General features: G+C 38.7%; 1 protein-coding gene across 8 annotated transcripts in view; it reads left to right on the top strand.

The window, feature by feature from the left end:
• UNC80 (unc-80 homolog, NALCN channel complex subunit) overlaps positions 1-26,322 on the top strand; it is a 270,741-nt gene that overhangs the window by 69,238 nt on the left and 175,181 nt on the right. For 3 of the 8 annotated variants that reach the window (XM_058300209.1, XM_058300206.2, XM_058300205.1), the window contains exons 13-21: positions 234-602; positions 3,949-4,095; positions 8,208-8,355; positions 10,482-10,630; positions 13,093-13,259; positions 13,981-14,079; positions 19,014-19,222; positions 20,406-20,512; positions 21,920-22,016. In XM_058300209.1, coding sequence (XP_058156192.1) covers positions 234-602; positions 3,949-4,095; positions 8,208-8,355; positions 10,482-10,630; positions 13,093-13,259; positions 13,981-14,079; positions 19,014-19,222; positions 20,406-20,512; positions 21,920-22,016 — 1,492 coding nt within the window. Of the gene's footprint in view, positions 1-233; positions 603-3,948; positions 4,096-8,207; positions 8,356-10,481; positions 10,631-13,092; positions 13,260-13,980; positions 14,080-19,013; positions 19,229-20,405; positions 20,513-21,919; positions 22,017-26,322 lie in introns of all 8 variants that reach the window. The other 5 variants (XM_058300212.1, XM_058300207.1, XM_058300210.2 and 2 more) reach the window with 3 other exon arrangements.

The raw sequence follows: 26,322 nt of genomic DNA, 5'->3' as shown, positions 1-26,322 counted from the left end.
CTTAAGAGAGATAGTGTAAGTGTACATTTTTAAATTCTTGAGGGATTTATACTCTATAGTAAGCACATATGCAAGATCCCAATGTAACTTAGGAAAATCTGAAAATCGGCTGATTTTTATGCACAAGTGCATAGAATTGTTTAAAGGAAATGGATTAAGCAGAATAAGCAAATCTACTCAGGAAGGGGTAGTTCAAATAATTTAATTACTGTCTTTATTTTTGTCTTTCCCAGGTGGTTCTGAAGGCTGTTTATCTTGTCCTTAACCATGACATCAGCTCCCGCATCTGTGATGTAGCACTAAACATTGTAGAATGTTTACTTCAACTTGGTGTGGTACCCTGTGTAGAAAAGAACAGAAAGAAGAGTGAAAACAAGGAAAATGAGTCCATGGAAAAGAGACCAAGTGAAGGAACTTTCCAATTTAAAGGAGTGTCTGGAAGTACCACCTGTGGCTTTGGGGGTCCTTCAGTTAGTGGAGCTGGAGATGGTGGAGGAGAAGAAGGAGGAGGTGGAGATGGAGGAGGTGGAGGAGGTGATGGAGGAGGAGGTGGAGGAGGTGGAGGTGGCCCTTATGAGAAGAATGATAAGAACCAAGAGAAGGTATGACTGAAGCACCTTTCATGTCCTCATGAATTCCCTAATTACTTTTCAGCACTTGCTCTCCAACAATTCAGTTCATGGACTCAGAACAGTAATTAGTCACTAAAGCAAGAAAATGGTGAGGGTAGAAATCTCTTCATTAGGTTTTCAGCAGTCAGTAGTAGAAAGAGATGAAACTGCATTCTAAATCTAAAAACCATTCATTACCAACCAAGCAATGTTAGTGCTAATTCCCTAATCATGCTATTTCTGCAGGAAAACACCTCAGCTGTGCCACAATGCTGTCATTCTCAGCCTGCCCTCAAGCATAGCCTCTTCCTGAGACTTTCAGGGACTGACCTAATTGAGCAGTATACTTTCCCCTCAGGATTAAGTTCCTTTTCTTGATCCAAGGACCACATTTTTCACAGCCAATTTCAGTCACAATTAAGAAAGCAAGGGCAGAGTTTTGCTTGCTTGGTTGATTGGTTTATATGCCACTGATTTTGAGAGGGGAACAACTTTCGTAGCCTCTGTCCTCCCACATCTGAGGTGTCACATCCCCGTAGCTTTAGCTCTGCCATGATTGATGATTCCTGAATTTATTCCCTGTGCCCTAGCAATACCTGTTTGTGATTTTTGTACCTAACATCAATAGTTAGTTTTCTCCTTTAATTTGGGTTTTAAATGAGAACTACAGATTAAAGTCTCATTACTTATACTGATTTCAATTCCAGAGTTTAACTGAAAAATGCTCTTCAAAAATTGAAATCAGCAAGAGATTTGAATTTCTAACAGGTGACAATCTGCATATCAGGTCGAGTGTTTACAAGTGTAAGATTACACTTGGCAGAGTTCTAGCATTTACATGTTATCTAAACTATAATTTGTCCCTTTTTCTTACAGGATATGTGATTTTACATCTAAATAAATGTTGCAATGCTCCCTCCTCTTCCATGATTACTTTTCCATCTCTTTCCAGTACTACTTTACTCATTTCATGTGCACTTATCATCTGTGTTTCTTCACCTCATTGTATACTCCTATCTTCTCAATATTCTTGGGTCCCTAAAGATTTTCTTCAGGATTTTCTTTTCTACCCTCAACCATATATATGTTTTCCAATTCTAATAATCTGATGCTAAAGGTTCCCAACTTCTTACTATGCCCCGTATCACTGAGGACAATTGAAGGATTCCTAGATCTCACCTTAAATGGAAATGATCTAAATGGTAGTACAAATCACAAAGTATTTGGTCTTGGATCATAAAATCTAAGGACTCATTCAGTCAGCAGTTATGTAGCAATTTGCAAACAAATAGAAGTTGTAAGGACCAAATTTATGAAAAAAGTGAAAGATAAGATTTTTAGTAAGTTTCCATTCTTTTCACACCAATCTAGGCTAGATATTCAGAGAAGTTATTGTTGGTGCAATGTCTTTTATAATATTCAAAAGAAATAGAAAAAATAAGAGAAATTTGTGAAATTTTGTTATTAAGTGCTTTATATGCATTAACTCACTTTTCACAACTTTATTAAATAGGTCGGGCACAGAATGGTTAAGTAGATTTTGTCAAGTTATACAGCTAGTAAATGTTGGAGCTAGGATTTGAATCCAAACAAAAATGATTCCTGATTAGTAGGTAGGTAGATAGACAGACAGACAGACAGACAGACAGACAGACAGATAGATAGATAGATAGATAGATTTAGATAGATAGATAGATAGAGTGTATTGTTAAGTTTGAGTTTTCCATTTGCAACCTCCTTAGCTGTAGGCTACTTAGGAAACAGACTCAGATGTGGAAATACGTATGTAGGAGGTTTACTGGGGTATGCGCTAAGAATCAACATCTATAACATGTAAAGAAGCAGGGTGGAGCACAGAGAGAAGTTGAAGTGCAAAGTAGTTGCAAAAGAGGCCTAAATGGGTTACACAGAGAACTCTAGAGTTGAAACAAGGTTCTTCAAAGAGTCCCCAGCTGAAACAAGGAAGCCAGACCTTTATATCCCTGCCCCCTTGGAGGCAAGCTGACCCCAGGAACACAGCATAACCTTAGGTAAGGCAGTTAGTTCTCTTCAACAGAGAACCATTCCTGTCAGCCGAGTGGGGCCAGCCACACCCCTTCCAACAGCTGCAAGTATGAATGCTGCAGTCCTGAAGAGGGAATCGGTGAGACCCTGCACCACATGCACTACAAGAACCTGCTGATTATAAAAGAAGGACCAACTATATAACATCAGCAGAGGAGCAAGCTCTCCATATGACACTAGAGTGTGTGACAATGTCTAGATAACACCTTAACCTTTCCACACCATGCCCACATTTGAGTACTATATGTGTGTCCCAGTGTTTATGTGTCAACCAATCATAAGACTATGGAAAAAGCATTGTATAATTTGTGGAGTAATTTCCACCATTAGTTGATTTTTTTCTGCACAGTAAACCTATGAAGTATGAAGTACATCTGTTATTATCCTCAATTCACAGGTGGGGAAACTGAAATATAGATTATTTCATCTATCTAACATCATATGCCATCAAGAACCAGGAGCTGGAATCCTTGGTCCATGGTGTCCATTTGAAGTCACCTGGCAGGCTGAGACTTCCTGTAGGCAATGAGTTTCCCATGCTGAACTCTGAAACATTCCTTAACAACAGCGTCCTTAAATTTCTTTGGAAATAATTGAAGGATGTTCCTTTTCTGGAAGTCATTTCCTCTGCTAGCAACAAGAATTAGGTGAAGCAGAAGAGAGGATGAAGCCTCATGATTCACCTCAGGAGAGTATCTTACTTAGCCTCAAAGGGAGAATCAGTCTTAATGTTTGTGAAGTTGTGTACGCTCACAATTTGCTTGTACAGAAGTTTTACAATAGAAGCAAATTATACAATTATACACTCAAAAATGTCAGAAATTGCCAAGAGGTCTGAAGTTCAAGACTTAGTTCAGCCCTGGAAATTTAGCAGTAATTCTTGCCTGCTGGTATTACCAGAAGTCTGCTGAGGAGGGTAGCTTCTAAGAAAATCTATTTGCTTTCATTACCAATAGTATTCACTCTCTCCTGAGGTAGTCATTCTGTAATTTTTTAAGGATATGAATGCATGTCCTCTGTTAAAGAGGTCTATGTTCATATTCTTTAGCACCAGAAGGAGTTAAAATTTTTTTTCTTTTAAATCATGTACTAGACTTTAGCAAAGTTAGCTTGCTTTTTGAATCCTTGGCAGTCCTTCTCAATATTTGCCAAATTGCAGGTGTGCACTATACAACTATACATTGGGATTGATCATAAAATAGAATCTTACAGCAAAAGGACCTCAGTAGTAATGTAAACAAACTTTTCTTTCTTTCTCGTTCATGGGTGCTAGGATGAAAGTACACCTGTAAGCAACCATAGGCTTGCTCTAACCATGCTCATCAAAATAGTGAAGTCCTTGGGATGTGCCTATGGTTGTGGAGAAGGACACCGAGGGCTCTCTGGAGATCGTCTGAGACATCAGGTATTCCGAGAGAATGTAAGAGAATTAAAGTAGATTCCATTTCCTCTCCCTGTTCCCTCCCTCCAATTTAGGAATGAGTCCTTTGACAATGAGGTTCAGTGTTCCCTGAAAAATATTATATTTCAGAGCAGTAATTTACTGTCTCGGGGAGGTGTTTCCCATGAGCTACCTCAAGACATATAAAATCCAGGCTTAGGAAAGAAAGTTTTATTGGGAAAACACTTCTGCCTCCTGCCTAGGGCAGGCCAACTCCCAGTTGGTGAAAAAGGATGTGAAATTGGAATGTATGAATTGTAGTTTGAAAGAACTTTGCAAAGTTGAATATATTTAGCAACCTACTTATGCTCTGCTACAAATGACTTCTAATCGCCTGCCTGAGTGCTTATAGAAGCATATTTTATAAGTTAGTAAAGGGGTCAAAATTTACAACTTTTTTTTTTTTTTACTTAGATAAAAATGACCCCTTATTGGGACCGAACTGGACTGTGAAACTAGCCAATTGTTTTCTGGCTGCTTTGTTTGAAAATGAACCTGGACTTCTATATATTTGAGACCATGTCCCCTTGAAACTGTGTGAAACTTGAAACTCTGTACTTGGACTTGCCGGGCATAATTCTATAATGGAACATGGTCTTATTCCAGCCCATTTCATTTGTCCCACTGATTGTTACTTTTCCCTTCAGACCTGAGCAATTACTCAGCTCCACAGCAAGCCCAAGCTGGGACAATTGCCTCAGACATACATTTGAATTGAAATCATAATAAAACATTGTCTTAAAAATAAACATTTGTTGCAAATTTGAACAAACAAACCCTTTGGCATACCTTGACAGAGTTTTGGGATCATGTCAAAATCTAATACCAGACCATTTTTCCTTGGTATTGGGTTTTGTTATGAAATGTTCACACAGTATTAGCATGCTGGGTTTCATTCTTAACCTCTCTCTTTTCTTATATTCTATTATGATGCATTATATTAGTTTATTATCTGTATATGGTGTATGGATGATATTCGTAGTAATTAACTTCTAAATTCTGAAATGTGAAAACTTTGACCAAGATCCAGATTTTGAGACCAAAAATAAAAATTCTAACAAATAACGAATATGGCAATAAAGAGCTGACATTACTTCCATCTTTGCATGTGCATATGTGATTTTTGATCTTTGATTTTTAATTCTATGACAGTGTGAATAAAAAACCTTCAAACTTAAATAAACCATATAAATGCTCATGCAGAAGACCAATTCCAAGCAATGAAATACCAAAATATAATAAGAGGTGTCATGTTTTAGCTAGAGGTAAAATTGGCTCTGACAACCAGAACCTGTCTTTTCTAGGCTACAAGAAATTAGAGCTAGTTGGATCAGAAACCACCTGGGAGGCTCTTGTTACTGTCCACCATGCTTTCCTCCCCAAGTGCATTGCATATTTCCTATCAGGGAATCCAGCCAGTTTTCTACCTGTCTTCTCAGCTTTGTTGACTTATGTGGCAACTCCTCTATTATCTTGTAGCCAAGTTCAATACTCATTATAGGGATTTTATTTGCTAAACCATGCTCAGTTAGCACATGATACAGGAGTTTTAAATTTGAGAAGTTTTCCCAGGGCAATGTCTAATTCAAGAAGATCATCCAAGGAGACAATATTTACAGATTGTTCTAGCACTGAATTTTCAGAAGTTATTTAATTTTTGAGATGTTAAGAATATTTCCAAACTCTACCAGATCAGGCCCTCTATACCTTTTTTTTTTTTTTTAAGAAACAGAAGATTACTGCAATCCTATTCAGTAAAGCATGTAGTATATCATATCTCAGTGCTTCTTACATTAATTTAATCATTAGCTGGTAGTCCCAAATTATTAAAAGGCAATCAATATTAACAATTTTATAAAATTCTTGGAAAAGTTTAGGATATTCATTCAGAATCAAAGTATTTAAGATTCAACATTCCAATATCTGCTTAAATTTCCCATTGGTCTCTTTCTTTCTAAAGAGTAGATTTGCAAATATGCTCTTTTCTGGTGTATTTTATGGAGAAAATAGGATAATTTGGACTGTTCAGGAATTTGTCAACCCAGGGCTTTAAGGTGCTCTGGAAATATTTCAATGAAGATCTCAAATTATTTTTGAAATATTGATTCTTTTTCATGCAGGACATAGATTACCTAATTGCTTTTCAAACATCATTTTACAGTGAACAACATTAGTTTAGTAAGAAAAAAATGAATTTGGAATCTGGCAACCAGTAACCTCTGTGGAAATAAAACTTTCTTATTTCCAGTCTGCTATGACCTAATAAAAATGAGATGCAAAAATGCATCAATCCATTTGACTTTGTGATACAGATGAAGGGATTATAATAAGGTCATAGCATGAAGTCTATTGCTAATTCCAAGTTTCAGCCTTTTGTCAAATTTTTTCTTGCTCCCTAAATCTCCAAGAATTTTTCATAAGCCTTGATTTGTCAAAATGGTGAAAGAATTTAAATTTCCTCTGGGACACAGTTAAGGGTCTTCCAGCAAAATCCCCATTTCAGAGGGTGCCTTTCTAATCTGACTTCCATGAGTGTGCCTAGTTGTTCATAGTTTTCTACTCCCTGTTAAAGTGGTCCTCACTGCATGACTCCTCCTTTCTTAATCCTTAGCCCTTATCCCTCAACCCAAATTCTTGTCCTGTCATTACCCACTTCATTCCATTTTATGAATTTTCTTGTATCTCTTTCATTCTGGCCTTGTCTTCTTCAACTGATTTCTATAATTGGTCATCTTAAAATATTTTTTTAGAATTGAGTGGTATATAAATACATTTCCCCCAAAAATTATTATCTGAATTACTAATGAGACTATTATCTCATAGGAAATAGCACCAGATTAGGAGGCAGGGCCCTAACTCCTTTGTTTCTTTTGGTTTTTTTTTAAAAAGATTTATTTATTTATTTAAACCCCCCCCCCCCCCCCCGCCCCGTTGTCTGTTCTCTGTGTCTATTTGCTGCGTCTTGTTTCTTTGTCCGCTTCTGTTGTCGTCAGCGTCATGGTAAGTGTGGGCGGCGCCATTCCTCGGCAGGCTGCACTTTCTTTCGCGCTGGGCAGCTCTTTTTTTTGGGGGGGGGCCCTAACTCCTAGTCTGGGCCCTGCTCTAATACCTGTTGTGTCAACTTGGACACAATGTTTTTCATCTTTGAGTCTCAATTTCATCAATGGAATACAGGGACACTCTTGTTTGCAACAAGGAGATGGTGTGAAACTCAGATACCATGGTACACTTACATGGCAAGAAACACCTTTTAAACAGCAAAGCACCCATGCAAATGTGATTTTCTCTTGCTGGTGGGAGAGGGATAGTAGGCTCCCTAATACTTGGTAGTATCTGAGCACTCTCTCTGTGGCCTTTGCAGCCAATGCAAATTGATCTTGATTGTGAGAATTATTCCCTCTCCCCTTTGCCAGATAGCAAAATGATTTGCTGAATCATAAGAAATATATTTTTGAATGGCAGGGTCTAGCCACTATCTACTTGCTTTTCAAATCCGTAAGGCCAATTTCTATTGAAATACCATAGTTTCACATTCAAATGCCAATGCCTAATAAATTTTAAAAACTAGACTTGCCTTTACGTAATGCCTCATATATCTTTCTCTGCTGTCTAAGAGACACTGGCTCTTCTCTCCCTATGCTTCTGCACCATCATCATGTCTACTTAGTTTCAAAGTGGCTGAGCATGGCAGTGGCATGCTTCTTCTCACGGCACAAAACCTTTGAGATTTTCTAAACATGGATTACGCATCCTATCACTGACCAAAATTTGACACTCTGAGCTTTCTCATTGAAATGTAAAAATCTTGATCTTGGTGAAAGTACTGAACTCCTTCTGGGGCCAGCATTAGACCTTGGCTTTGGGTTGTTCCTGAAGAGGTGCCCGTCTCAAAATAAACAACCTCTTACCACTCAGTCTTCATCTGCCCATTTCTTACTTGGGAAAGGGGGGTTAGCAAGCCTCACTAGGCCCAGCCAACCGGGATGAACAGAGGTCTTTGCCTCCTGAAGGCTTATAACTGTCTCAAATAAATGGTATCTGTAGCTTAAGCTGGTACTTGTGACTTTTTCACTTTTCTTCCTTCATTACAGGCCCAGAACTGCCTCACTAAGTTATATAAGCTAGATAAGATGCAGTTCCGACAAACCATGAGAGACTATGTGAACAAGGACTCTCTCAATAACGTAGTGGACTTCTTGCATGCTTTGCTAGGATTTTGTATGGAGCCAGTCACTGACAGTAAGTAAAGCCGCACCCGAGTTCTAGGAGAAATCACTGTGAGGTGGCGCAGGTAGCATTTTAGAGACACGCTAATTTTGTGGGGATAGAATTTAGAGGAAGTGTGTCTGTCTATGTGTGTGTAATAGAATATAAATCAGAACAGCTTGCACATCATCTTTGATGACACATTTTTGAGGCTTTCTGTGGCCAAATGACCTCAATGAGTAGAAATTTTGCAAAGTTTGTGCCTTCCTCAACTTTAGCCCCCCAATCCTTACACTGCCACTCCTGAGACTTCTCTTTCTCTAAATAATCTTCTGTTGTGTGACAACTCTATAAGGGAGATAAAGAGACTAAGGGGATATATTCATTAGTTCAGCAAATATGAAACAAGGGCCTGTGGTGTGCCACATACAGTTCTTGGAATTTTTTTTCCCACAAAACAAAACAGGAAAGAAAAAAAAAGCATATGACTATAGTAAACATAGCAGAAACATAGTTTTGATGTACACATATACATATATATTGAATTATAACAGACAAATGCGTCTATTGGTAAGCTCATAAACTTACATAACTTTTTGACTTTAAGAAAACTACCAATATAGAGACCTAAATTACAAGGCAAGACCAGCGAACACCAGTTGCGTCTATAATAAACTGAATGCCTCCAATTGCACTTGAATGCAGTTGCAGTAATGAAATGAAATGGAGGTATGAAGCTGGAGTTGAGTAAAAACAAACAATTAATTACATCCTGGGAAGATATACCTTCTTATCATAGACTTTTATTGTTTATGTAATACATGGTATTTGACAGTAGTTGATTAATTTATAATGAAGAATATATTTAATTGATTTAGAAGTAGTTTTCCTGTTTATATTCCAGGTTGTATTTTTCAGTTATCACATTAAAAGAAAATATTGCTTCTCTCTGGAAGCTCTGAGAAAATCTATATTGGATATTGATATATTGGAGTTTTAAATCCGGCACATTATAAATTTTGAAAAAAAAAGCAGTGAATTAGGTGATGATCATATTTATAACACTGTAAGAGAAATTCTTGATTACAAACTAATCACCTTTTTCTCTTTTTAAAGTCGTTTGAGATAGAAACTATATGCACAGACTAAAGCATATTCTTTCTGTAATATAAAATCTATAGTAACCCCCTGTCAATTGTCACCGTCAGTGAGACGTTAGTAATGAAGTGTGCTTTACTTTAGAGTGATGCATTACTCCTGGGAATCTTCAGAGATGGGTCACAGGGAATCAGCCTAGCACAGGTCTCCAGCTGATCAATCTTGGGGTTGCACAAGCTCTTCTCCCACAGCCCACAGGTGGCTCACAAGCCATGAGGAATCCTCTGGCAGGGCCACAGAGTACCTATCGTGTTCCTTATGAAAGGTTCACAGACATGTGAGGAACTGGCATAAAATGCCCTGGAGAGTGATAATCTCAGTTCACTGGCATTTTATGTGTATGCGTTAGAAGGAGGTGGCCCCAAGGGAGGTTGCAGGCTTTCCCTCTCCATATGCCCAGAGAGTCTCTGGGGGTGAGCAAGAAGCTGCCATGAATACTTTGTGACTTGTGGCAAGACACAGGCCCTTTCTCTTTCCAGTACCTGAGATCCTAGGAGGGCCCCTCCCAGCATCTTTCCTCTCCCTGCCCTGCACACCTGGTTCAGCCTACCAGATTGCATTTTTGCTAAACTCAATGATTTCTACCAAGAAGCCCATATTCCTCACCACCAAAAAGGCCGAGTCAAATGAACTCTTCCAGCATCCAGGGACCATTTAGTACATCATTCATTTATTTAGATCACCTATTTTAAAAATACTCTAGTCTAAAAGTCTTTCTTAATGTGAACAGTTGATCTCCTTTTCATTGCTAAGATTTGCCCATCAAGACATTACACAAATGAGATTGGGTCTGTCCTAGTAGAGACTCCAAAGAAGAATATGATTCGTTTATTTCTAAGTCCACGTAGAGATTACTCAACAAGGAGTGTCTTCTTTAATTCTCTCTTTCTTTATTTCATGTAACCCTTCACTAATTCCTGGTCGCCAAGTAACGTCCTTACTCCTTTAAACTGTATAGTTGAAAGGAAACATTGCTTTTCATTTGTACCTTTGCATTCCAGACAAGGCTGGGTTTGGAAATAACTTCACCACGGTGGACAACAAATCCACAGCCCAAAATGTGGAAGGCATTATCGTCAGTGCCATGTTTAAATCCCTCATCACACGCTGTGCTTCAACCACGCATGAACTGCACAGTCCTGAGAATCTGGTGAGACGCTCACTCTTCTTCCACAGGAGTTTGCAGTCTCTGTTCTGAGAAAAGTTCTAATGTCATGGCCATGAGAGAGAGAAGCTGGAGGCTGAAATTCTGCACTTTAAAGTTCAAATATTTGTTTTCCTTAATGTCACCTTTAACACATGTTGTGGTCTTAGACACATTTCTCCTCTGTTACATGTTATCCTGTCTACAAATGGCCGTATTCTCTCCTGTTTTAGAGATTCTGTGATGGCTGATGAAATAGCTGCATAGTACTTTGAGTCCTTCAGAAAGAAGGTACTAGATCATAGGGTGTTTGCTTTGAAATATTAAAGACTGTTATACCAAGCATTATTTGAAATGATAATTTACTTGAAAAACGAATGCAGGGAAGCAGACTTTGCCCAATGGATAGGGCATCCGCCTACCACGTGGGAGGTCCGCTGTTCAAACCCCAGGCCTCCTTGACCCGTGTGGAGCTGGCCCATGCGCAGTGCTGATGCATGCAAGGAGTGCCCTTCCACGCAGGGGTGTCCCCTGCGTAGGGGAGCCCCACATGCAAGGAGTGGGCCCCATAAAGAGAGCCACCCAGTGCGAAAGAAAGTGCAGCCTGCCCAAGAATGGTGCCGCACACATAGAGAGCTGACACAACAAGATGACTCAACAAAAAGAAATACAGATGCCACTGATAAGGATAGAAGTGGTCACAGAAGAACACAGAGCGATTGGACACAGAGAGCAGACAACTGGGGGCGCATAAATAAATAATAAGTCTTAAAAAAAAGAAAAGAATGCAAGTGTACTGCTGAAATTGGTTTTGTTTTCTTTCCCTAACTATTGTAAACTTTTAGCTACTCTTTACAAAAGAATATGTTAACTAAACCACTGAAGTCACAAGTAGTTTCAGTAAGAACCAGGCTATAAAAGGTTAGTGCATAATTGCAATCGGTTTAGGACACTAAGATGTAGATTAAAGCTACCAAGTCTGACTTAGCTAGAATTCAGGTGTCTCTTGGGAAAAAGGAGTATTTCACTATTTTTCCAATCAGGTAATTATTATGACTTATTAGCAGAAATCAGCCCATTTGTACATATGGATATTCTCTGATAATCTACCAAATCAAGCTCATTGTATGCTATTCTAAACCATTGAGCCTGCTCACTTAACTTGAGATAATTTGGTTTGATCATTTGATTTGATCACGGTGAGAAGTAATTTGACAGATTGATTATACATATGTAAGTTCTTCTAGACCTCAGTACACAACTCATGTATAGAAGAAGCATTATATTTCTTAATTTTCTTTAAAGTATCCTTAGGTTTGACTTTGAATCCACATGCTTCCAGAAGGGCTGGAAGTTGAATCAGTCATTCTTGGGGTTCCCTGCTTCACAGAATGATGTAAAGATCCCTAAGCCTTAGGTTATACCTAGATCTGGGGTAGGCTCCCCGGGTCTCAATCCTCAGTCCACACCTGTTGTTTCACCTGGTGCCTTCTGTTGTTTGCCTGGGGCTTGGCACTCTCTGGTGAGTCTGAACTCTTGCTCTTTGGGGTCCTTGCCCTTCCCTGGAAGAGCTGCCAAAGAACGGAGGGAAGGACAACACAGGGCACTGCAGCCTGCAGGACCCAAAGTTCACTCTTCCCTTTTGCCCTCAAGGGCCCTTCCTTCTGTTTTTCTAAAAATCATGAGCATAATATGTCCCAGTAGTCTTAGGTTTTAGAAACCAAAGCATTTCTAAATGTTTTTTTAGCCTCTGCATTCTGCTTTGCCGTGAACCTCTCCTAAGGCAAAAAATCTTAAAGAGGGAAGGGAAAGGAGAAATACTAGGTGAAAATGTAATGACTCAAAAAAAAATGTCTTGCATTTTTAAGTGTTTTATTCATCACTATATTGGTGGGTTTTTTTGTTCTGTATAGTCTTAAGTTTATAGTGATGTTCATGTTCAAATGGGCTGCAACATAAATATGATTTGCTCAATCTGTCCAGCAAAATGTATCATCTTTGAATGATCAAGCTTCATTAGAATTGTCTAGGAGACTTAACATTTTAATGGAGTGATAGAGAAAAATTGAAGAAGCTGCGTAGGGACTGAAATCTGTAGTCTAAACAAAATTCTGACCCCTTTTCTTTTGCAGCATTTCATCAGAAGTCACAATTAAGAGAGAAAATTAATGATTGGGAATTCAGTGATTAGACATGTAAAACTGGTGTCTTTCTAATGATACAGCCAACTTTCTAAATATGAAGCATGGTAACCATCCTTTTTCATACTAAAGATGATGGGCAGTGTTCTTGGTAATGATTCTACAGGAACAGTGTAGAGGCAGAATACTATCAGTTGCATCAGTTCTCTCCCGTTTAAGATTCCAGTGCTCATGTGAGCCTAAGAATTACCTTCTTCCACTCTTCCAGTGATAACCATTTAATTACATAACTGTCTTTCCCCAAACTTCCTTCTTCCTTTGAAACAGGGGTTGTATTGTGACATCCGCCAGCTCGTCCAATTTATCAAAGAGGCTCATGGAAATGTCTTCAGGAGAGTGGCCCTCAGTGCTTTGCTTGACAGCGCTGAGAAGTTAGCACCTGGCAAAAAAGTGGAGGAGAATGAACAGGAATCTAAGCCTGCAGGCAGTAAAAGGTTGGAAGCTTAAGCTCTCTTAATGTTAGCATTTGCTTTATGCCAGAAGAAGAAAATCTTCTATCATAACTGTCCATGTAGTTTCCAGCATTGTGTATTAACATCAGTCCAGGGATGGTATAAATAGCATCGCCGGTGATGGTCCAGCTGCGGCTTAGAAAAGGAATGAGTTTACTGTCAAATAAATGTTGCCACAGTAGGAATTGAAGCTGAGTTGTTTCCTAACTTTCATATACTTGAACTCAACTTCATAGCTCTTAATAAAATGGTAAAATATTATCTGTGTTTTAGTCATTTTTATAGATAATTTGCATTTTTATCAAGAAAGGAAGAACAATTACTGATCCCATATCACCTGGTTCAGTAAGCGATGTTTGAAGCATGATAAAAGACAAATTGCTGATTAGTATCTGGTTGTTTTGCCTGTAGGATATAGGAATTTTTGTTATGCATATTATATATAAAATGTCACAGAGATTAAAAGAAACCCCTAAAGTTAAAATTCTGCTTGTAGCTATCGATTATGTTGCAATGTGGGTGGTGGTATTAGGCAAAAAGCCTGCTCAGTCATGAGTTAAATGAATCATAGACTCACGGTGACGTGGAGATTGTGAATGTGTAGGTTGTACATAACAAAGCATTTTGCTTTATGAAGTATTACGAACTACTAAGAGGTGGTGACCTGCTCTGTTGTGACTGATGGAATGCACCAATTGCCTAGATCCGAGGCGGGAAGCGTGGTGGACAAAGGCCAAGTGTCCTCTGCACCTGAGGAGTGCCGTAGCTTCATGTCTGGTCGTCCCTCACAGACTCCAGAGCAGTAAGTCGCCTTGGCTCTCTCTTCAGTGTGTGGGCTGAGCACATCCACCAGGAGAAGTGCTGTTTCCCAAAGTGTTGATTTTTTTTTTCATTTCCTGTGAACTTTGCCCTTTATTTTTTATTTCCAATGCCATCAAACCATAAAGAGCCAATCTCGTGCCTGTGGAAAGAGCTTCCCCACCCGCATTTTCTATCTCCATCTTTTCCCCCACTTTCTGCCTTTTGTGCATACTCTTTCAGATAAATCTTGAAAAATATGAGGTGGGGGTGGGAGTGTCATTTGCTTTCTTGCTTAAAATCACTTATAAATATTTTTATTGACTTATTATATGTATTTCAGATGAATGGCTATTAATGTACTCCATGATGATTTTCTAAGAAGAACTGAGTTACTCTATTGCCCAGCTGTTGTTTACATACCGTATCTGTTCCATTTTACCTTGGCCCTCTCCTGATATCCATTCCAGGGTCCTCTAATATAAGTTTGTCTCTACTTTCCATGTTGCCCAAATTAAAAGCATCTTTAAATTAGTGCCCCCAGAAAATGTGAGGGTTACTGTAGATGCTAAATAATACAGCCTAGTTCTATGCAAGATTCATTTCTATTTGTTCTTCTTTTTGAGAACAGTTAATTACTCCCAAGTGGCATGATCAATGTTTAAAACACATCATTTTAGGCATATCATTTTACTTACCTAAACTTCCAATATTAAATGATTATCCTTCCAGAAATTCTGCAAAATATTCTAAGTAGTATAGTATTACCTCTCCTAGTCAGGAAAATCAAAGAGAAGTGCACAGTCAACAAGACCTTGGTAAGCCACAACAAGCAAAATGATCATAAAACACAATTTCACACAGTTCTCATAGCAATTAAAAATCTTTGAATCTGCCCCTAAATGGTAGAGAAAATGAAAGGGAAAGTAAATCAACTCCATGGGGCTAGATACCATGTGGGGCTTTGCTTACCATCATAGTCCCAACACCTAGGTAGGCATTGGCCCATAGTAGCCACTTGAATAATAAATATTTCATGAATGAATGAAGGAATCAGTCAATGACAGAATTGTCAGTTCATCATTAAGTCTATGAGCTTTGTTATCTTTAACTTCCTTCTCAAAACTGAAATTTAATTTTTCTTTAAGGAAGTCTTTAAGAACATGGTAAAATTCCTGTATAAGTTCTAAGGGAAAAAATTGCAAGAGGCAAAGCTCTTGTCACTGAAGAGTGCTAAGACTAGTTAAAGGAGTTTTATACAGAAAGTCTGTCCAAAAAAGGAGGGAAGAATCTTTTTTTTCCAAGATAACTACAGCAACAATTCAGCTAACCTGAGCAATGATAATGACCAAATAGGTAAATTATATTTTAAAAATAAGATCATCTGGGAAGCGGACTTGGCCCAGTGGTTAGGGCATCCGCCTACCACATGGGAAGTCTGCGGTTCCAACTCCAGGCCTGCTTGACCCATGTGGAGCTGGCCCACGTGCATTTCTGATGCACACAACGAGTGCCGTGCCACGCAGGGGTGTCCCCCGCGCAGGGGAGCCCCACGCGCAAGGAGTGCGCCCCATAAGGAGAGCCGCCCAGCGCAAAAGAAAGTGCAGCCTGCCCAGAAATGGTGCTGCACACACGGAGAACTGACACAACAAGATGACACAACAAAAAGAAACACAGATTCCCGTGCCACTGACAAGAGAAGTGGACAAAGAAGAACACACAGCAAATAGACACAGAGAACAGGCAACCGGGGGGAGGGGAGAGAAATAAATAAATACATCTTTTTAAAAATTAAGATCATCTATCTTCATAGATAGTTTAATTGTCTAGATTTCAAGCTATTCCCTTTGTTCACTCTTTTGTAAACAACACCTCATTTCTCAGCATTTAGCATGTGTCTCATTCTCTTTCCTTGAAAGAAGATATATGTTTTAATATGCCTCTATAAAGATATTTCCTTTGGAAGGATGGGGTGAAATGTCAAATTTAGAACAATTTCCTGGTCTGAGAAGGCCCAGGAGGTGAGCATGCCAAATGTCCTCTATTTAGTACTTAGCACTGGGGAAAGGTGGATGCTTACTTAGGGTGTTGGAGCCTGCCTTCTACTCTAGCGTTTGCCTGTCTTCTCTCCCCTCCCATTCTTGCCCTGTTTCTTCTTCCTCTTTAGAGAAAGTTCCCATTAACTGAGTAATATTAAAAGTGGTTTTATGTGGGACACATTATTGATACACACCCATTAGTAAAAGCTGATGTAGAATTTTTTGAGAAAAACTGATAAATTATGGCTTTCCTGGATATTTCCCTGCTTTTCACAGTACTGTGGCATTTTGAGTAGATTCTGGATTATAAGCAAATCATTACCTAAAACTCCACAAGTAAATTTCCTCACTTGTTAGTAAAATATTTTCTACAGCCTTGTATTACTCACGGTTCTCCAGAGAAACAGAACTAACAAGATAGAGATAGAGATAGATATCAACAGACTTGCAACTCCTACCCTCTGGTTTATCGGACTTGCCCCAGCCAGCTAACAGGGAGGTGAAGAAGGTCAACCACCACACCAGGGAGTCAAGAGTGCCTACAACTGCAAACAGGAGAATTGCATCCATCATCCAAGTGGAATCTAAGCACCCTCTCGATACAGAGGTGGAGCAGACTTAACCATCCCAGGGTCTACAGAATGGAAGAATAGAATATGGATTAGAGTGGACTTACTGATATTCTATTCTGGAACTATTGTGAATAGTAATGGAAGTAAATGTAGCATTGAGACGGAGAAAGTGGCCATGGTAGATGCTGAGGGTGGGGAGTGGGAAGAAGAGATATGATATGGGGGCATTTTCAGAACTTGGAGTTGTACTGGGTGGTACTGCAGGGACAGTTGCTGGACATTTTCTGTCCTGCCATGGCCCACTGGGTGGAATGGAGGAGAGTGTAAACTAAAATGTGAACCATTGACCATGTGGTGCAGCAGTGCTCAGAGATATATTCACTAAGTGCAATGAACGTCCCATGATGATGGAGGAGATTGTTGTTATGGGACGAGTGGGGTAAGGGGGGTGGAGGGTGCATATGGGGACCTCATTTTTTTAAATGTAACATTAAAAATATATAAATAAAGACTAAGAAATTAAAAATAAATAAATAAAAATAAAGTGATGATAAGGACAAGATAATCTTGATTCCATTGGGAATCTTAGGTTTTCCTAAAATAATGGAGAATGTAGTTTTTCCTGTACTACTAAAATAAAATTAATTAATGTAAAAAAATAGATATAGATAGATATAGGTATGTAAGTATTATGAGATTTACTATAGGAATTATCTCCTGTGACTGAGGATTGGCAAGTTGAATGCTATAGGGTAAGCTAAAGGTTGGGAACTCAGTGGTGTTGATGAATTCCCCAGGAGGAGCTGACTGGCTGAAGCAGAAATGGAAATTCTCTTTTCTGACTGCTGAAACCATCCGTTCTAACTCTAAGGCCTTGAACTGTTTGGATGAGATCTCTCACATTGCTGAAGGCAGTCTCCTAGTTGATTGTTCATGTAATCAGCCATAGATGCAATCAACTGACTAATGATTTAAATCCACTCACCCCCCCGCCCCCCCCCCCCCCCCCCCAGTAACACTCAGGCCAGTGCTTTCTTGATCAAACAGCTGGACACCATAACCTAGCCACAATGACACACAAAATTAACCATCGCAAAACTTTTCTTTCCAGATTACTAAAGTATTATGTACATTGTTTAAGCCTACAAATGTGGAAAACATAGAAAAGCATAAAGGAAAATAGTCTTAAAATCTAAAGACCACCAACTAGAGATAATCATTGTAAACTTTTGGTGTATTATGCTGGGTACATTTTTGAGCATGTGTACACACAAACCACACTCATATACACATTCACATACAAACTTATTTTTACTGACCTTATGATGGAAGTCCCATGATTTAGTCAACTGTTTCCCTAGAGTTGAACACTAAGATTGTTTTCCAATTTTTTCATGTTGGCCAGTAATACCTCAGTGAGCCTTTGACCTTCTTATATCTACATCTTAGTGTAGTGTCCCATAATTTCCTGAGGATAACTTCCCAGAAATAAAATTTTTCTGTCAAGGGTATAGACAATGGATAACATATTACCAAATCACCTTCCGAAAAGGTTGAATCTTTCTATTTCATTATTGGCAATATGAGAGTAATATTGCTTTCTATTTTGTGCCTCATAATCTTCGACAATTTAATGAGTGAACATCAGGATCTCATTTCAACTTGATCTGACTTTTTAAAAATTTTAAACTCTTAGTGCATACTATACTCAGCATGCTATTAGCCACTTGTTCTTTGTCTCTTGTGGGATGCCCTAGTCCAAAGTCCCTTTGGAGATATTCCTATTTGTCTTATTCACTGGAATTTGTTTTTAATTTTAAAATTCTATTTAAGTTTCATTGAATAATTATTGGCTGTGGGACAATGCACTCACTGGGTATCGTTATCAGATTTCATTTATTCATCCATTCAAATATTTTTTGTAAGTTTATTTAGTGCCAAGTACTATACTATATTGGGATGGAAGTGAGGAGTGAGGTATAGGACTGTATAATTTTCCTAGGGAGATTTAAAAATGTTAAATATTAACCAATACTTTAAATGTTTCTATGCTGACTCGCATCTGCAATAATATTTACTCTTTTTAAATCAAGATTGAGAAAAAAAACCACCTCAATTTGGCAACTGAGACATGGCTATTTTCCAGAACATCTCAAGAGTCAACCTAGTTCTTCTTTCTGCTCCTTTGCAAATCTTCCCCAAACCCAGGCTTTCAAAGACTATTCTTCATGATTTGCCTAAATATCATTGGTCAGATATTGAAAGAGATTTAAGAGAATTTCATGTAAGTTGTCAGTTTTTTAAGCCCACCCTCTGCATGTTTACAGTGATGAACAGATGCAAGGGGGCAACCTGGGACGGAAAGATTTCTGGCGCAAGATGTTTAAATCCCAGAGTGCAGCAAGTGACACCAGCAGCCAGTCTGAGCAGGACACGTCAGAATGCACCACCGCCCACTCAGGGACCACCTCTGACCGGCGTGCCCGCTCACGATCCCGCAGAATTTCCCTCCGGAAGAAGCTGAAACTCCCCATAGGTAAAAGTATGTCTGTATTTATTTATGGATTTTCTTCTCCTGTCCTGTGCTTAAATCAACTCACAATCAAAACAGAGCAATGCATGCATGGTAGCATGGAGAAAGGGAATACCTTCAAATCACAAAATCTAGACTGACTCATTCGTTCATTCTTTTTCTTTTTTTTTTCAGTAGATATTTATTAAATTCTACTATGTACCTGTACCTGAACTATGCAAGCACTATGCCAGGCATTACAAATTAAATGGTGAACAAATATACATAGCCCGCAACTTCACCAAACCTGCAATCCAGTAGGGGTGACAGTCACTAAAGCAGATAATCCTATAAGCATAGTTGCAAACTATGATTTTTATAGTACTTTGAAGCTACATTGTGCTAAGGAAGCTACAAAAATAAGACCTATGTAATTGGAGGGAGGAGGGCAGGAATCAGGGAGGCCTTCCAGGGGAAAATGATATCAATATCTACAGGATACTCAGGGAAAGGAAGGAAGGAGAGCACTCCAAGTGGAAGCAAGAAAATGTGCAGATATACTAGAATAGAAGGGATTGAAAGAAGTGAAACAAGGAGGAGAGTGGCTAGATGACAGTGGTAGAGCAGTTCACAGGGGCTGGATCATCCATGGTCTTGTGGGTCAAGTTAAGTGCTCTGCTCTTCATCTAGAATCTAGAGCCCTAGACAACCAATGAAGGATGTTGAATATGGGAGGATTAACATAATCAGGTAGACTTTTTCTTTAAAAGTCTACACAGGAAACATATTGTAAGGCCACCAGTGGATAAGGGGCACCAGATGGAAGGCTGCCTAGTATTTCAGCAATACATTATGATAACTTAGACTTGGTAGTCAGACAGAGAAAAGTGGGCAGACTTGAGAGATAATTTAGTGGGTAAAATCAATGGGATGTAATGGGAGATGTGGAAGTTGTCAAGGATAAACTAGATGGATTATGGTTTTATTTACTGAAGAGGACTGTGTTCTTCTGGTCTATCACGGTCATACAATTTTACATTATATGAATGAACATTTTCATTCAAATCAGGTATATTAAAAACAATTTGTTTCTATTTATCACAAACCATGCAACTTTCATTGCTTGTTTGGGCACATGCCAGCATTTCTGTTCCATCCATTTGAAGAAAATTTTGTAATGGGCTAATTTTTTTAAATTACTAAATAGGAAACTGGCTGAAACGGTCCTCCCTCTCGGGCCTGGCAGATGGCGTGGAGGACCTCTTGGACATCAGTTCTGTGGATCGCCTGTCTTTCATCAGGCAAAGCTCCAAGGTAAACAGGACATTTCTTATGCAAGAGTATGTTGGAGTCACTGATAAAAAATTAAGGGCTTGGAAATACTAAACACCTGGAGGGGCCAAATAAGGAAGAGTTGAAGAAACTCTTGAGTTGAACAAATTTTGGAAACTTAGCAGAGTACCTAAAACTTAGATGTCTAACATAGTAGGCTATAATAGCAACTGATGTTAAGATAGAAAGGAAAAAAGGAAAAGTGTTGCTAACAAAATATATAGAATTATCATGAGCTAAATAGATGTATATAAGCATTTTTTCCTGACTACTATGAACTTTAACACATGTGAAATTCCTGCCATCTCAAGCTCCAACCCAGTGATCTAACTTTAGTGATTCCTTTCACCTAATAAAACATACAGAGAAACACACAATCCATTCATCATCCTCCTTCTACTAGTTTTAGTTCCATCTGAACCATTCACCCTCTTGAGAAGAGTTAAGGAACACGGGATGAATTTTCCTGCTAAGTGCTTCCTCATAATTGTACATAATAGTATGCAATTTGGAAAATGCAATGATTCTCACTGAAAGGCATTTCAGTGTCCTCCTTGTAGTTGATTCGTAGCCTAGTTGCTTATACACCTAATTTTCCATTTTTATAATAATAATTGTGGTTAATAATTATTTTATTAAATAATTGTGTTTCTTCTTATAAAATGTATTTCTTTACATTTTTCCTTCTTTGATTCACACTAAAACCAGTTTACTTTTTTCTAATCAGTTTTAAATGTAATACTTTGAAGCTATAAAAAGAATTTAGCAACATTACAGAATTTAAAGAAAATTTCTAATTTCCTCCTCACCTTCTTTCTACTAAAAAAAAAAAGGCCAAACATTTGAGAGTCTGGGAGGCAAATAGGGATCTGCTGAAAATTTTGAGTACTGTTAACCTAAGGTTAAGATTAAGAACACATGTTAATTCTTAGAAAGAGAAATATGTTATTGTACATTATAATAGGGTATACTCTTTAAATTAATTTACAATGGTTCTTTACAAGGGATTTGAAATTTCTGTTCGGCCCTCTTTCTCTTTGGTATGCTGCTTACTTGTGTTACTTATAAATGAAAAATATGGCTTTATTCATGAGTTTGAATTTGGATTTCATCAAAATGAAACTCTGAGAGTATCTCAATGGGACGCTAAATTATTTCCATTCTGCTGGATTATTTGGCTTTCCATCTGTGGCCTGGATCTCTCCAGTTATAGTGGTATATTTTTTTTAGGCCATGGAATGGATTATGCTAACTAACCAAAGTTGGAAGCCAGAGGAACTGACGTAAACTTTGTATTCTAAACAACTTGTTTTTCAAGACAAGGGTTTAAGTAATCACAAAGAATTGCCTTTGAATTTAGTTATCTGACTAGTTGCCTTATTTTCTCAGGTCAAATTCACCAGTGCTGTGAAGCTATCTGAAGGAGGGCCAGGAGGTGGAATGGAGAATGGAAGAGATGAAGAGGAGAATTTCTTTAAGCGTCTTGGTAAATGTCACGCAGCCCAAGAATTCCATCCAGTCTTCATTGCATAAAACAAAAGTTTGATTGGCTAACATGACCTATTTTCTTGTTCCATTGGGTTCTCATTTCTTTTTCTCATACGTTTATGGCTTTAACCCTATATATTTGTTTTTGTTTTGTTTTTCTTATTTTAGGGTAGGCAAGGGAGTAAAGAGTGTATTAAGAAACAAGAAAGGAAATAGTACACACCCAAGACATGGGTGCAGGCATATTCCAGGCAAGAGATGCACCTCTTTTTGCTTTCAAATTAGTTCAGCAGACATTTATTGAAGGTATACTATGTTCTGTGCTCTCTGGTAGGCACTAGGTTTGCAAAGATTGATAAGACAACCCATCCTTCTGCTGCTCCATCCTTCATTAAAATCTGAGGGCTGAAAGGAAACCTCAGAGATCCTTTTTCCACCCACCTATCCTCTTAGGAATTCTGCTCTCAACAGCCATGACAGGTGGCCAGCCACCCTCTGAACACTTTTGCTGAGAGGGAGTTTATTACTTTACAAGACAACCTGTTCCAGAACTAGCCAGCTTTAATTGTTAGAAAGTTTTTCCTTTTATTTTGAAAATTGTGCTTCTGTAAATTTGACTCACTAGTCCTAGTTATGACTTCTCTAGCTACACGCACACACATACACACACACAATGCTAGTTCTACCTCTTAGCCACTTCATGTTCTCTCTCCATTTGGCTAAACATCCTTGGTTCCTTCAGTTTTCCTTACATAGAAGAGTCTCTAGATCCATCACTATTCTCATTCCCTTTATTCCTTTCTATATTCTAGCTAGACCTTGTGCGTTACAAAATGGGGAGCTTCAGGGGAAAGCAATATACCATATTTGGCTTTAATCAGCATAGTTGACAGTGTAACTATTAACTTCCAGGAATCTAGCATGTATATTGACACAATCTAAGATAGCGTAATCTGAGTTAGAGCTGTAGTGGGAGCAGAGAACTGACTCCAGAGAGCCCTGAGCAGCCCTGCCACCACTGCTGGTAACCATCACACCCTGAGCAGAGTCACAGATGTCATAACCATCCTAAGGAGATAAGACCCAAGGCAGTAGCCACCTCAACATTTGTACCAGTACTGCCACCACTTCAATTACTGACACAGACACCCAGAAAACCTGAAACCGCAGGATGGCAAAAAACAAAAGCAGCTTATCCACCGACCAGCTGAAATTTGCCCCTGAGGCGGAGCAGGGCCGGGCTCAATAAATGCTGGTTTACCATCTCTACCATCTTTTGTTGGTTTATTCACCCAACAAGAAGACATGAATCTGAAATTCCAGCAATAGGAAATGAGCAAATGATTGGAACCAAAGCCCTTAAGTACTTGCTTTTTGCCCATTGACCAGATAACTTGAACTGTATGCGTTATCTATGCCACATGGGGTTTTTATTATTTTTACCTAAGGATGTCTGTCCCTTTTTAAATTTTATCTATCTCTATTTATTGCAGAGGGAAAGCTTTACTCATTCACAGTTCAGGGTTATTTAATCATCTTATTTACATATAAAGCCACACCAGCCCATCTTATTTACATATAAAGCCACACTAGCTCTGGGAGATCTGCAGGTTTGTAAAGGTAAAGAGTGGTTCTCAAACATCCTTCTCTGTCCTGCTTTAAGGTTCTGGCTAGTGTCCCATGTAAAATACTGCTCTCACTGCTGCTTCGCCCGTCTCCACTGAGAAGTGCTACTGAGACAGTCAACCAGGAGCTTTGTGTGTTTCATGGGCCTTGCTGGGCATACCCCTTGGAGCGTGAGACTGGAGCACACAGGGCAGAACACTGCACAGAGCAATCCCAGTTCATCCCTGCTGACAGCCCTCCAAAGGTGGCCTAGAGCAATTGGAATGAAGTCCAAACTCCTTTCTGAGGAAGTGACATTTGAGCAGAGACATGAATGATGTGAAGCAGCAGCCAGGCTTGGGGATGGCAATTCTGGCCCTGAAACCTATGAAGTGAGGAGAAGAGTATGTCTGGGACTGAGGGCACTAGGGAGACAACCAGAGGAGATGAGTCACAGAAGGAGGGGGGCAGGCCCTTCAGAGCCAATGCTTTCAACCCTGGCTGCATCTACTTTCTGTGCTAATGATTCCTTTTTAATAGATGTATTTACATTCTACTTTTTAAATGAGACACATTTTTAAAGAAAATTCTTAGGTGATTAACAGTTTGGGCAATGTGCAGAAAGGGCAGAAGCTGTGAGATCCTGAGGTTTGGAGAACATGGCAGAAAGAAATCTCACAGGTCTCTAGCCCCCTGGTGAGTTAAGATAAATAGCCAGCACATTTTAAAATCTAAAAAATGTTATTTAATAAATGAAGACTACATCAGGTAAACCTTTAGTAGAATGAAATCATACTCAACTATCAGTTATCTTTTTCTTGTGTTTTATTTACTAAAAATAATTTCATTTTAGAAATCATGTTGTCTCTTGGAAGGAAAGTGTTTGATTAATTAAAGCAAGGTTTTTCTCAACTGATCAACAATAATTTCATCAGTTCTTCTGTATCTTCTATGATTATCTTCTGTGTCTGGCTCTACCGTAAACTCTATGGAAAATGCTGCTTAAGGAAGTACTAGATTTTGAAACATCTACTCTCTTATTTACCAACCTATAAAAGTACACAGATATATACATTTTACCCCAATAGACCTAAAGTAAGAAGAAAAAAAAAAAGGAGAAAATAAATGCACTTAAAATGTACTGAGGCTGAAAAATCAACCATCATGGCCAAGGAAGTCAAAAGGCATCCTTACATCCTAGTAAGTCACTATAATAAGTGATAAAGAAGAGGTATATTTGACAACCAAATTATTACTTTTCAGCATTTCTTTTAGTATTACAATATGGAACACCAGCAGGGTACAATTTCACAATTAGTATATAATTAAACATACAATGGGAAAATAATAAATATAACATGTACATTGTGCAGTTATTGCTTATAAGTTTTCCTAACATAATCTTTATCTTTAGCAGGATATAAATGGCTGATGTCCTTAAGTATAAACATTTGAGTATTTTAGTGATGACTTTGGCATAGTGGTAAGAGCTCAGGCTTGTGGTCTGTAGGACTGAGTTTGAATCCTGACTTTGTAATCTCTGTTTGTATGAACTTAGACCTACTCCTTCTGACTTTATCTGTCTCTCTCTCCTTTTCTCTTATTTCTCTCTCTCTCACTCTCTCTCTCCCTCCCTCTCACATAACTCTTTTTTTTCATCTTTTAAAAGGACAAAATAATACCTGCCACATAGCATGTGATATCACACAGGGTTGTTTGGAAAGATTAAAGAAAATAAAGTTATAAAATGTCTCATATAGTACTTAAACATAGAAGGTACTCAAAAATAGCTGTAAATATTTATCTCCACTTTAATTTTTTGTTATTCCCTTCCTTCTGCTTGCTTTGGGTTTAGTTTGCTCTTCTTCCAGTCTGGAGATTAGATCTCTGATTTGAAGTATTTATTCTTTTTTAATATACACATTTAAAGCTATAAATTTTCCTGTGAGCACTGCCTTCACTGCATCCCATAAGATTTGGTATGTTGTATTTTCATTTTCATTTGGCTCAAGAGATAATCTAATTCTGCTTCTGATTTCCTCTTTAACCCATTGGTTGTTTTAAGAATATGTTTTTTTCATTTCCACATATTTGTGAATTTTCCCTTTCTCCCTCTGTTATTTTTTTAAGATTTATTTATTTATCCACCCCTACCCCCTGCCCTGCTTACGCTTGCTGTCTGCTCTTTGTGTCCATTTGCTGCACCTCTTCTGTCTGCTTATCTTCTTGTCTTCTCTTTAGGATGTACCAGGAACCAATCGTGGAAACTTCTGATGTGGGAGAGAGGCACTCAATTGCCCAAAGCTACCTCAGCTCCCTGGTTTTGTTGTGTCTCTCATTGTCTCTCTTCTATGTCTCTTTTTGTTGTGTTATCTCATTGTGCCAGCTCTCCGTGCTGTGCAGTCCAGCCAGCTCTCCATACCACGCAGGTCAGCCAGTTCTCCGCACCACATGGGCCAGCTTGCTCTTCACAAGGAGGCTCTGGGAATCAAACCCGGGACCCATATGGTAGATGGGAGCCCAGTTGCCTGAGCCACATCTGCTTACCTCTCCCTGTGTTATTTTTTTAAGATTTATTCCCCGCCCCCCTCCATTGTTGTTTGTGCTTGCTGTCTGCTCATTGTGTGTTCTTCTTTTTTTCAGGAGGCACCAGGAACCAAACCCAGGACTTCCCATGTGAGAGGGAGGCACCCAATGGC

This window comes from Dasypus novemcinctus, chromosome 7 (genome assembly GCF_030445035.2).
Source record: "Dasypus novemcinctus isolate mDasNov1 chromosome 7, mDasNov1.1.hap2, whole genome shotgun sequence".
Taxonomy (NCBI): Eukaryota; Metazoa; Chordata; class Mammalia; order Cingulata; family Dasypodidae; genus Dasypus; species Dasypus novemcinctus.
Note: the sequence above shows the minus strand (reverse complement) of the source record. Positions and strands in the feature narration are given on the sequence as shown.